Source organism: Lepidochelys kempii, chromosome 2 (assembly GCF_965140285.1).
Source record: "Lepidochelys kempii isolate rLepKem1 chromosome 2, rLepKem1.hap1, whole genome shotgun sequence".
In the NCBI taxonomy this organism is placed as follows: Eukaryota; Metazoa; Chordata; order Testudines; family Cheloniidae; genus Lepidochelys; species Lepidochelys kempii.
In genome coordinates, this window is record NC_136381.1 from 52,551,871 (window position 1) to 52,564,569 (window position 12,699).

General features: G+C 42.9%; 1 protein-coding gene across 4 annotated transcripts in view; it reads left to right on the forward strand.

Moving 5' to 3' along the window:
- The window catches only part of ZNF704 (zinc finger protein 704), a 153,175-nt gene that overhangs the window by 124,635 nt on the left and 15,841 nt on the right, over positions 1-12,699 (forward strand). For all 4 annotated transcript variants that reach the window (XR_012157153.1, XR_012157154.1, XM_073330740.1 and 1 more), the window contains one exon: positions 10,277-10,374. Coding sequence is in view for 2 of the 4 variants with exons in the window: in XM_073330740.1 (XP_073186841.1) it covers positions 10,277-10,374 (98 nt within the window). In the remaining 2 variants the exon portion in view is untranslated. The remainder of the gene's footprint in view (positions 1-10,276; positions 10,375-12,699) is intronic.

Below are 12,699 nucleotides of genomic sequence, written 5' to 3' on the forward strand. Positions count from 1 at the left end.
TTAGTTGACTTCAAGCAATAACATTGATCCTGCAGCTATAGAGAGTGAGTGTTCCTAACAGAATTTAAGAAACAAATAATAATTTTCTGGGGAAATTATAAGATGCTAGTGATTTACAATATAATTTAAAACAATCTCCTGTGAAGACCTAGAGTAACAGTGTTGATAGCACAATTATAGGCCATTCGGGGGCCCATGTCAGCTATTTTTATCCGTCTTTCTCCTGACAATCTTGCAAATGCTGCTCAGTGCAAAAATAAGTAAACCACCAAGTCAACCACACAACACCACTACATGGACACATTTCTCTGTTTTATAATTCTTAATAGGCATTAAAATATATGGTTAGGTGAAGTGGACACTAATATTTTAAAGATGCATGTGGAGGCTGTTTTCTTCATCTTTTTCTATCTGAGAGAGACAACAGGTATTGTGAAAAATAGCCCATCATTCTTTGTCTTATTGTTAATAATTACTAGCGTTTAGCAGATAGTGCAGTTCACATCCTCAAAGGACTTTGCACACATTGCTGCGGCCAGGCCCAAACTGATGAATACTAGAGAGTTCAGCCCAGATCCTCAAAGCACCTGTCAGGCTCTTTAGGCTCCTAAGTCCACCATTTAGGCACCACTGACATTCTCAAAGCTGCTGCTGAGGTGACCACGGGTCAGCATATGCAAAGTCAACTGAACCCTGATGCTGTCCCATAGTTAGTGTGCAGCTCTGATCCTACCTCATGCTGAAGCTCCAGAGATGGGATGCTCAGATTAGTCAGGGGGATGCCTGTCTCACCAGTCCTGTACACAAGCTCTGAGCACACCAAGACCTGATGTCTGTCAGATCCTGCTGGAGGCAAGCCAGCGATTGGTGGTGGGGTAGAACAGTGCCCACACATTGGAGCACAGGGAAATGTAGGATGAACATGAAAGGGGTATTGCATATGAGAGAGAGAGATAGTTTCGGTTGCTAGGACATGGGTTGCTTAAGTGTCTGAGGAATACCCCTACCTACATCTGGCTCGGCAGCCAGGCACACCAGGTCAACCACTTCAGTGCCTAAGCCTCTCTCTTCAGCAATTCACTTTGGGCTACCTTAGGCATCTCTGTGGCTTTCTAGGTGTGCTGGGAGCCACGGAGTGCAGACTGGGATCATGGGACCGCTGTGCCCCCTTAACTCTCCAGCTTGGGCTGTCTCTCACATTGCTTTGCTAGTGACAAGCAACAAACCTCTCCAAGCCCTGTTATCACTCAGCACAACAGCACGTGGAGCCCCACACCGAGCTAGATTGCATGAATGCACCCAGAGCCACTCATGAATCACACAGAGAAAGGTACTAGCCAAATCCCACCCCAGCTCCCAGCACTGTACCTCGGAAATACACTGCTTTGCACTGCTCAAGATGAGCAGTACAAATTTATTAATTGGTTCACCATTTCATCAATGGAAAGTGGATATACACCAGCCTTTGTAAACTTGAGTAAACACCCTTACCAAGCACTTCAGGCAAACTTACCACGAAAGATAAATTTAAAGTGATAACCAAAAAGTCAGAGTTAGTTACCAAAATAAAATATAAGCATGCAGTCTAAACTCTCAACGCTATTAGACTGGGCAACATCTAGATTAAGCAGTTCTCTCACCCCACTGGATATTGCAGTTCACAGTACACAGGGTTCACCCTTGAAACCTGGGCCAGTCTTCAGTCTTCTCAGTGTCCTTGTTCCTTGCAGCGTAGGTGGGGGAAAGAGAAAGGCCAAGCAGCAGGCCCCTGTATTCTGTTTTATATCCTTAGTCCATTTGCTTGGAGAACACAAGTCCAGGCATGTCTGGTGGGCATTGCTGAGTGTAACGATGCTGCCCATGGGAGCCAGCTAAGGTCACTCAATCAGAGTGAACTGCAAACAAAACGGGGAAAATAAACCCCAAACGCTGCTGGATATTCCAATATTTAGATTTACCAAGCCAGCCGAAAACTGCCTCTGTATTACCTCACTGGTTACTCAGAAGTCCAAACAATGCAGTTTCCTTAAAGTACTCACCTGCAGGCCTCCATCCAGACACACGTCAAACATATGATGATGAATTCTGAAAATCTTATTTTATCATATAAAAGAAAAAGGTTCTCCCAAAGGACCAAGCCCCAGACCCAGGTCAAATGATAACTCAGATCTTACCCAAAATACATGCTTATAGCCAATTCTTATTAACTAAACTAAAATTTATTAAAAAAGAAAAGAGAGAGTTGGCTGAAAGATCAATATATATACAGACTTGAGTTTGAGGTCCAGATACATAGCAGAGATGGTGAGTTTGTAGTTGCAAAAAGTTCTTTTAGAAATAGTCCATAGGTTATAGTCCAACGTCAGTGACTGGGGATCTCAATTCTTATAGCTTGGGGTTTCCCCTTCTTGAAACCCAAAGCAGATCTGAGATGAAGAAAGATTGTGTCCCAGGGTTTTTAATACATTTCCAGCAGCCTTTTGGCCTGAGAAAACAATAAGCTTAACTTTTCTTCTCCCAAACATCATGGCAACTATCACAGGGTAATTTATCCATAACCAGTTCAAATACAGGTTACCACAGCCTTCAAAGCGACATAGAGACCATAATACTATTTCATTCAAGTGTCTTCCTAATATTAATACTCCTTTTTTTATCTTTGAATCAAAGCCATAGTAATAGACAAGACTTGTTTGCTTACATCACAAGACCTGAGCAAACAGCTACCCTTCTATCTCTAACAATACAGGCTTACATTTCAAAGCTCTATTCATTTACATATCTTCCTAACAAGTCTTTAAAGTTCGGCCATGGGTCATGTCAGTCTGTGAGTTAATTAACTCTTTCTGGCCCTGTGTCACCTTTCAATGAGATATTATATTACATTCATAACATCACACTGAGTCACCTGTGTGCTATTCCTCTGGTGTAGCCTTATGCAGATGAGTCATTGAATTGTGACTTCCTTGCTGGACAATGGCTGTTGATGGTTGTTTGATACTCACCCAAGCATTGCTTACTTTCCTTGCTGTTGTCTCTGGGCAGCTAATAGCTGGCCGACTCCCCAACTTACAGCATGTTTTACTGACAACGATACAACATAACTTCATATGCATTGATGGTATACATATTTAGATAGAACAGTGACTTTCAGCAGATCTTAACCTTTCCTGATACCTTTCATGGCATGCTTTATATGCAAGATCCTCATTTATATATAAATGAGGAATATGGGGGTTACAGGGCACTCCCCCAAGGTATAGAATGTCACACTAGGTTGCCAGGCACCCCATACAATGCATGGGAGAGTTAGGCACCTAACTCAGGGCTGAGAATTCCATTGAGTGGCAGGCTGCTTCACGGTTAGACACTCCCATGCTGAGTAGAGCAACAACTATGTATGTTTAAGATCTGGGCCTGCCTTCCTCCCTACTTATCACAACACCCAGCGTTCTCCCTAATCCTTAAAAGTAGGGTGGGAGTGTGAAGGGTTCCCCCTGGGGTGCCACTTGGAACTGGGGTACCACTGAGCCTGCCTGACCCACCAGTCTGGGCTCCCTTTCACCCTGTGGTGCTGTGATAAGTTGCCAAGCTCTCCAAGCTTGCTCTTTCACCAGCATACACACAGATAGTGACACACCCAGCTGTAGCATCTGATGCTGAGATTAGCTCTGCATGGGAAGGCTCAGTTAAGGTACCTCCCAGTTGTTAAGGCACGCACCCTCCCCCCAAGAGTGTGAACCCAAAATTATACCAGCTTGTGCTGCACAGGGAACTGTACAGCGTAAGCTCATAAAATTAGCTCCCTCCCTCAGTGTGGAGAGAGATGTGCAACAGCTTTCTGCTCCAAGTTATAATTTTTAGACAAAACAAAAACAAGTTTATTAACTGCAAAAAATAGATTTTAAGTGATTATAAGTGATAGCAAACAGATCAAAGTGGATTACCTTAAACAAAACTGCAAACTGGGTTTAACACACTAGATAGGTAGGATATGAACTAGTGAATTCTCACCCTGAGTGATAAACAGGCTGGCAGATTCTTAAGGCACAAGTTGCCTTGCTTTCCCAGGTTTTCATACACAGGCTAAAAATCCCTCTAGCTTGGGACCGTCACTTCCCACAGTTTAGTCCTTGCCCCTCAGGTGTTTCCAGGTGTGTTGCTATAGGGAGAGAGAGGTCCCATCATGACGTCATTATCCCCTTCTTCTATCTTCTTCCCACTTGCTGGAAAGCTCTTTTGCTGTGAGCTGGGTCAAACAGTTCCCATTGTGTAGTGCTATCTCTGAGAGGTTTCCACTGTACACAGTTCCTTGTGCTTGGGCGCATTTCCTCAATAAGCCATGAACATTGTTTGGCCTTTTTACTGGTGTCCTGAAAGGCTGCTTGTGGGTGTTTTCAACCTCACAACATGTTTCAGTAACACACACATAGCCAAACTTCATAACTTCCCATACGACGAGAACACATACAATCCAACAAGATATTACTGTCTAGCAGATCAAGACTTTTAGAATGCTACCTCACAAGGCCTACTTTGTGCAAAACATATCCTAATTACATGACTGTGGTGAATTTTGGGGTGCCAGGATGTCACAGGGGCATCTAACAGAGAACTGATCAATGTGAGAGAGGAGGCCTTCCTCTGTCAGTTCTACACACTCTGTGGCCTTAATCCTTGAGTCTGGTCTGAGTGGAGTCTATACATTGGCACAAGTAAGGTTAACTGCTATGTATGATTCTCCATGTGGAACAGAAATAAATAAGTCTCACACCAGTGGTGTACCTGTTCCCATATTCAAAAGAGGCATGTGCATAATAAAAAGGGGCAAGGTATGGGCACTTGTAGGGAGATCAACTGACATGCAGATAATCCAGTGGGCAGGGATGACATTGGAGTTTGCAGCTTGGTACCAGAGGGCCTAATTTGATGGCCATGCAACATTCTTATTAATGCAGGATTGAGTTCCCCAGGTACCCAAGTGTGCTGTCAAGCTGTTTAAAGTAGCTCATGAGCGTGAGTGCCAGCCTCAGGGCAGACTCTTTACAAATCAGGGCACAAACCCCTAACTGGCTGTGTTCTACAATTAGCAGCACTGTCAAGTGATTAAAAAAATTAATTGTGATTAATCACACTGTTAATAATAGAACACCCTTTAAATATTTTTGAATGTTTTCTACATTTTCAAATATATTGATTTCAATTACAACACCGAATACAAAGTGTACAGTGCTCACTTCATATTTTTATTACAAATATTTGCACTGTAAAAAACAAAAAGAAATAGTATTTCAATTCACCTCATACAAGTACTGTAGTGCAATCTCTTTATCATGAAAGTTGAACTTACAAATGTAGAATTATGTAAAAAAATAATTGCCTTCACAAATAAAACAATGTAAAACTGTAGAGCCTACAAGTCCGCTCAGTCCTACTTCTTGTTCAGCCAATTGCTCAAACAAACAAGTTCGTTTACATTTGCAGGAGATAATGCTGCCCACTTCTTGTTTACAATGTTACCTGAAAGTGAGAACAGGCGTTTGCAAGGCACTGTTGTAGCTGACGTTGCAAGATATTTACGTGCCAGATATGCTAAAGATTCATATGTCCCTTCATGCTTCAACCACCTTTCCAGAGGACACGCATCCGTGCTGATTATGGGTTCTGCTCGATAACAATCCAAAACAGTGCAGACCAATGCACATTCACTTTCATCATGTGAGTCAGATGCCACCAGCAGAAAGTTGATTTTCGTTTTTGGTGGTTTTGGTTCTGTAGTTTCCGCATCAGAGTTGTTGCTCTTTTAAGACTTTTGAAAGCATGTTCCACACCTTGTCCCTCTCAGATTGTGGAAGGCACTTCAGATTCTTAAATCTTGGGTTGAGTGCTGTAGTTATCTTTAGAAAATCTCACAATGATACCTTCTTTGCATTTTGTCAAATCTGCAATGAAAGTGTTCTTAAAATGAACAATATCTGCTGGGTCATCATCCGAGACTGCTATAACATGAAATATAAGGCAGAATGCAGGTAAAACAGAGCAGGACACATACAATTCTCCCCCAAGGAGGTCAGTCACAAATTTAATTAACACACACATTTTTTTAACGAGTGTCATCAGCATGGAAGCACGTCCTCTGGAATGGTAGCCAAAGCATGAAGGAGCATACGAATATTTAGCATATCCGGCATGTAAATACCTTGCAATGCCAGTTACAAAAGTGCCATGCGAATGCCTGTTCTCACTTTCAGGTGACATTGTAAACAAGAAGCAGTAGCGTTATCTCCCGCAAATGTAAACAAACTTGTTTGTCTTAATGATTGGTTGAACAAGAAGTAGGACTGAGTGGACTTGTTGGCTCTAAAGTTTTGTATTGTTTTGTTTTTGAGTGCTGTTACATAACAAAAAAACCCTCTAGATTTGAAAGTAATTTCAATTCTCCTCATACAGGTACTGTAGCGCAATCTTGTTATCATGAAAGTGCAACTATTGCTTTTATCATTTTACAGTGCCAATATTTGTAATAAAAAATATAAAGTGAGCATTGTACACTTTGTATTCTGTGTTGTAATTGAAATCAATATATTTGAAAATGTAGAAATTTAATTTCAATAGTTTAACTATTCTATTGTTTAACAGTATGATTAAAACTGTGATTAATCACGATCAATTTTTTTAATAAGTCAATTTTTGAGTTAACGATTAATCGACAGCCCTAATAATTAGATTTCACCAACCAAGTGTGAACTCCTAAAGCTTGATAACAGCCTTACCATGGAGTCACAGACAGTCCCTTTGGGCAATCCTGTCTATCTTGCTACCTAGCCAAGCCTCCCTTTGTGATAGATGGTCACTTACACCAAAAATCACAATAATATTCAGGTTACTCCCAGTCCCAAAGGACCAGTCACCCCAGGTCAGTCGTACCTCAGATCTCAAACCAAAGACCATGCTCGTAGCCAACCCTATAATATGAACTAAAGATTTATTAACTAAGAAAAAGAAATGAGTTACTTACAAAGTTAAAGCCGGTAAACATACACACACACAAATGAGATACAGTTTTAGTTTCCAAAAGGTAATAGGTAGCTGCTATAATATGCAAGTTCTAGAGTTTCTTTAGGGCTAACCTAAGCCAAGCCGCTTGGGGATCCCTGGCTAATATATTGCCCTCTGAATTCCAAGCATCACAGTGACAACAATTCTTCCTTGATAGGGCTTTTTATGCCTTCCCCCAGCGTTCAAGCTGTGATAGGATGAGGGCTTGTTCACACACCCTCTTCATGGGTATTGGGGAAGCAGTCAACAAAGTTTGTGGGCACTGATGTTCCACAATGGCTTGTCTGGTGTCTAAAGGCCTTCTTTAGTTGGGGAGAAGATGACACCTCATGATAAACTAGCATTTCACACTTCATAATGCTTCTCTACTGACTGTGGGGTTTCACAGTTTTAGCAAACACTTTTATAGTTACAGAGCAAACACTTAAACATTACCTTATAACATGGAGATACAGATATTATAAATGAGATTAATACTTGCAGCCTCCTACAAGCATTTCATCAAATCTAAACACATTATTATAATGTTAATATCTATTTTAACAATACTTACACACCTCTGAGCCAGACTGGTTTCCAGCTATGCATTTGTCAGTGTTCATTGAGACCCAGGGGCCTTGGCAGGAATTGGTCACTTGGTCTGCCAGCGTCACATGTGCATCTCTGCTGTGTGCCAAGAAGATAAATCATGGCAGCCATTAAGAGACTCAGAAGGGTGGAACCAGAGATCTGTGAGTATGGGATTTCAGAGTTAGATTCACTTCCTGATTCTACTGGGAATTGTACTTACAGAAAATCAGAGTGGAGATCGCTAAGTCCCCTGCTCCGAATACTTATCGGGAGGAGCATCCCCCAAAGGAGAGGAACCAGTTCTGATGCCTCCCTCCTTACTGCTGCCAACATAGGGGGCATTTTGGGACTGGAACACAGTGCTGTGGCAATCCCCAACAAGAGGATCATAGACAGCTGGTGGTGTTTAGCGTCACTGCCAAACTGCATCAAGGCTAGGACAGAGAAGCAGGGGGCTATAATCCTCTCCCTGGCAGCTGCATCATTGCTGCACCCAGCATAAGCTGGACACAGTGGAATATCTGGCCTTCAGTGTATGCTACAATTCAATAGAAGCATACTGGAACATTTCAGCATGGTGCCAGCAATTGCCCAAACCACTGCACAAAAATAGACTACAGACTTCAGCTACCTGTCCACACCAGTAAAACAGTGTTTTTGTAACCAAACATCAGTAGTCTCCTCTGATCCATTTATAACACCACAGTTGGGGGAAGCAGTTGTTTCAGTAGGATTCATCACCCCCCCTCCATGCAACCATTTGTTAGCCGAGACTGTATCTACACCTTCCAGCCTGCCTGTGTGTATCAGATCATTCTGGTAAAGTCTGAGCCACTACCCTTAATACCTTAGCAGGACATGCAAACAAACCATCACCAGCAGGACATGGGCAATGCACTCTGCATGTCCTGCCACACAGCAAGCTGGGAGGAAGATGGACTGACCAAGCCAGTTGTTCAAGCACAATTAAGGGATCCCATCCACATGGCACAACAACAGTTTAACAAATTGGTTACAGAATGGCAGCCATGTGCCAGCTTAGGACTCCAGAAAGGACAAACATGGTTAGCAGGCACAGTTTCCAATCAAGTATTTACCATACTGCACATGGTCACATGCCATGTTTAGTATGAGCCACACCACTAACTGGTTGGAGCCATTCCTGATTTCCACCAGTGTAACTGAGATCAGAATCTTGTCAGAAGTAATTCAATTAAATGATTAGTCATTATATTACTGTAAACCAGAGTTTTCCTTCACTAAACTGTTCTCTGCTGTGCCTGCAGTTAGATAAGAGCTTTCTGCTCAACAACTAAGCGGGAATGTAGAAGCCGTGTCAATCATATGCCAACAGCATTGCAAAAATTCTCTACGTGTTTTTAGCAATGGCATTAACAAAAAATATTTAGTTTCCCTGTCTGGGTCAGGTCCATTCTAATTCTTCAAAATGGATGGTATGAGAATTTCAAAAGGCAGCAGTGGAAAATGATAATTTACAAAGGACTGTTACTTGCACGATCTGCAACAATTTGTTGGAATCTATACTCAAGGGCACAGAAATCTCCATATCCAGAAACATCTTAAGGAAAACGCATTTCTCTGTGTACACCAAAATGAGCATTCAGATATATCATGGACATTTAACTCCTCCTCCTAGGGTTCTTGTAGTTGGTTCTTGTGTTGATCTCCACCACACAGGAGTGGAATCACCTCCTGAGAGGTCAGAGTTCACAGGAAAGGTTTAGGGCCACCAAAGTTGGCATTGAGTTGATTTGAGTTGCCTGTGGCCAGACCCTTGTAGTAAGTTTACTCAAAAGGGGGTGCGTGGGCAAAAGCCATCTACCACCCTGCTCTGCCAGGGGCCCAGAGCCACCCAAAGGTAGGAAAAGACTCCTAAGAAGGTTTTGAGGGCATGGGAAATACGATGATTTAGTATATCTCCTTGGCAGCCTCTGCCAGCAGGGATCCTAGGGAGCCATAAACTAGAACGGACATCCCTGGCAGAATCGCCAGGGGAAAGCTCTGGTCACACTTACAGTTCTCCCTCCAGGGGGAATCCCCCTTTGATGCAGCTGCCCCAGGGATGCAGGTGTGTAAACCACACCCTGGAGTAATAAGTGAAACGCCTTGATTGCAGTGGAGGTTACTGGTTTTTAATCTTAGCCAGGCTACATCCCCACCCCTGAGTTAATTGTACTTTTCCCTGATCAAATGACAAGTCGTTAACTATTCATCATGAGCATTCACTGTTCATTAACTATCTCAAAGAGTGAGAACTATTTAGGGTTCTTAACAAGAAAAACTCAGAATCATCCATTTTCTTTATTTCCCAAAATACACAATCATGTTGCTCTGTGTTCTAGTTGGTTCTATTCATGCTGCTGGAGGGTCACAGGAAGAGGGAAGGAAGTTCATCATGTGCAGATAAAGCTATGAGGCCACTTTTCAGAACAGACCCCCTAACTTTTGGAGGCTTAGATGTCACATACTCACCTTACTTGACTATCTTTCCCACCACACACCAGGAACTGGGATTTCCTAGGAAACAGCCAGTGGTGGACATGCAGCTGCAGTGCCAAAGAATGTGTTTATATTGTATGTACATACATGTGTGCTTTATTAACTACATTTTTGTGTGTGTTGCCAGGTCTCACCAACTCATAATCGTCCTGCAGGGACTGGAGAGCCGAAACAACAGACCCACACAGTTCTCTCATCACCGCCCAGAGTGTCATTTGGTTTAAGGTATGAGACCATTAGCTCCTATTGACAGAGCAATAGGTTCAATATTTGGAGGGAGCCAAATAGAGTCAATAGAACACAACCGCAATAGACACACCATTTTTCTCTCTCTCATTATTACAGAAAGTAAAGGTTTTGGGGGAATTGAATCACTGAGAGTTTCTAAAGACATGCTATTAGGCAATACCCCAGATGAATCTGAGCCGTGAAGTTCCAAGTCAGACCTGAATTTCACTAATATTCAAGGGTGTTTGGATCCACTGTTCTAGTTTGGAACATCTCTAAACTTCACTACACTGCCTTGCATATTCCCTTGGATCCAGGGATATCTTCATGCCCATCAGCATTCATGCAGCATTTTTACTTAATTCATGTAGCCATGGAAAATGTATCTTACAACAGATCATTTAGGTCAAGATATTTTTGGTTTCACTAAGAAACCTAGCACTTTGCTCTTGGCTGTGGACATGATCCACCTCAAGTCAACGGATATTGAATCAGGCACCACATAAATTCATGACACTGTTTTTGCTTTTTATGTTCAAAATCCCATGTTGGATCTAAATTTCTAACATTACAAGAGACACATGTTAATCCTTAATAACCTTACATTTGATGGTACTCTGAAGAAATGTAAAATGACATTAAAGGAGATACCATGCTTATCGTTTTTTCAGGTCTTCCCAATCAAATCTGTTCTGTTTACTAGACAAACATTATTTTTCTAAAACTTAGCCTAGGATCTGGCAGTCAAGCTGGGTTCTTCCTGGTTTGTGTGCTCTTCCCAGCAGTGAATTTTCAGTGATCAAAATGTTGCTGCGACTCGTATTGCTGATGCAGGAGGCAGAGCAGAATCCAGGTAGTTCTCCCCTAGGTGTTCAGCAGTCTTTACAGTATTAAACTTCATTTTGTCTGTAACATAAGCAGATATGACTCAAAGATACACAGGGACAAATCTGGCACTTGTGTAATGGTGCAGCTATTTTAGAGTTGCACCTGCTTACACTAGGGCTAAATTTGGCCCACAGGATGCAAATATGTTGACTAGGAAGGTGCCATTTTAACAGTTACTTTAAGCTTACCCTGACACTTATTCCACATTGTAGCTTGTGCTTTAGGGTTTGTAGTCAAATATCGCAAACAAAGAATCCTTGTGCAGTGCTAGCTTTGGAATATCAAGTGACTTACAGAGAGCTACCATTAAAACAAAACCAACATTCGCTATCTTCTGTCATGTAGAATACGGTACCAATCTGTTTACAGTGAGAGTCAAAGTAAATCCAGGGCTAGGTACGAGCATGTAGATTGTCTTCTGAATTTAGTGGCTTTTCCCCTAAATGGAATAGCTTCCATATGGGACAACTATCATAGAATACCAAGGCCTGCCTACAGCTGTGCAAAATTTTTATACTGCAAACCTAAACCAAGCAAACCTCTTGCCTGCTGTACTCCACACAGCACTGCAGTAATAGCTGTGATTTTCTATTACTGCATGACACTCTGTTGTATATCTGACTCCAGGGCTATATGTATTATAGGGACTAGTCCTGGATCGGCAGAGGTGGACAACGAGATCTAATAAGTCTTTCTGGTTGCTAATTTCTGGGATTCTCTTAAAGATACATCAGTGGAACCAGAGGAGCATTTTCTAATCGAGTTCATTATGAATGAGAAGGGAGAAGAGGGCAGATTGTCTAGTCCCCTCACACACCTTACAAAGGATTGGGTGGGCTAGAGGCCTACTTGAAGCAACACTGCAGAGCGAACCCACCAGCTACTCTCTAACCCAGGGGCTACTCTCTAACCCTTCCCCCCACTCCTTTACTGTGCTGCCTGGAGCGCTGGTGGCTGGCAGCAATACAGCTGCACCGCCCAGAGCACCAGGACAGGCAACTGCACCGCCTGGCTGGAGTCAGCCACGCCACCACACACCACAGAGCACTGGGTCAGGCCAGGCTCTGCAGCTGTGCTGCCCCCAGAAAGAGCTCGCAGCCCCGCCACCCAGAGCATTGCGCCGGCGGTGCAGTGAGCTGAGGCTGCGGGGGATGGGGCGAGCCTCCCGGGCCAGGAGCTCAGGGGCCTGGCAGGAGGGTCCCGCGGGCCATAGTTTGCCCACCTCTGCTCTAAAGACTACAGCAGAGGGGGGAGGGGTCGGGGTGTGTCACTCAATAGCAGGTTTCACCTCACTCCAAGTCTGACTACTTCAGCAGAATCCTGGTAACTTGAAAATAGGAAGAAACCCATCGAAAATATCAGGCTCTTTCAACGTCATGCTGCATTTAGATGATTTTGTCTCTTTCAAAAAGTGTGTGGTGATGAGGGATGCTA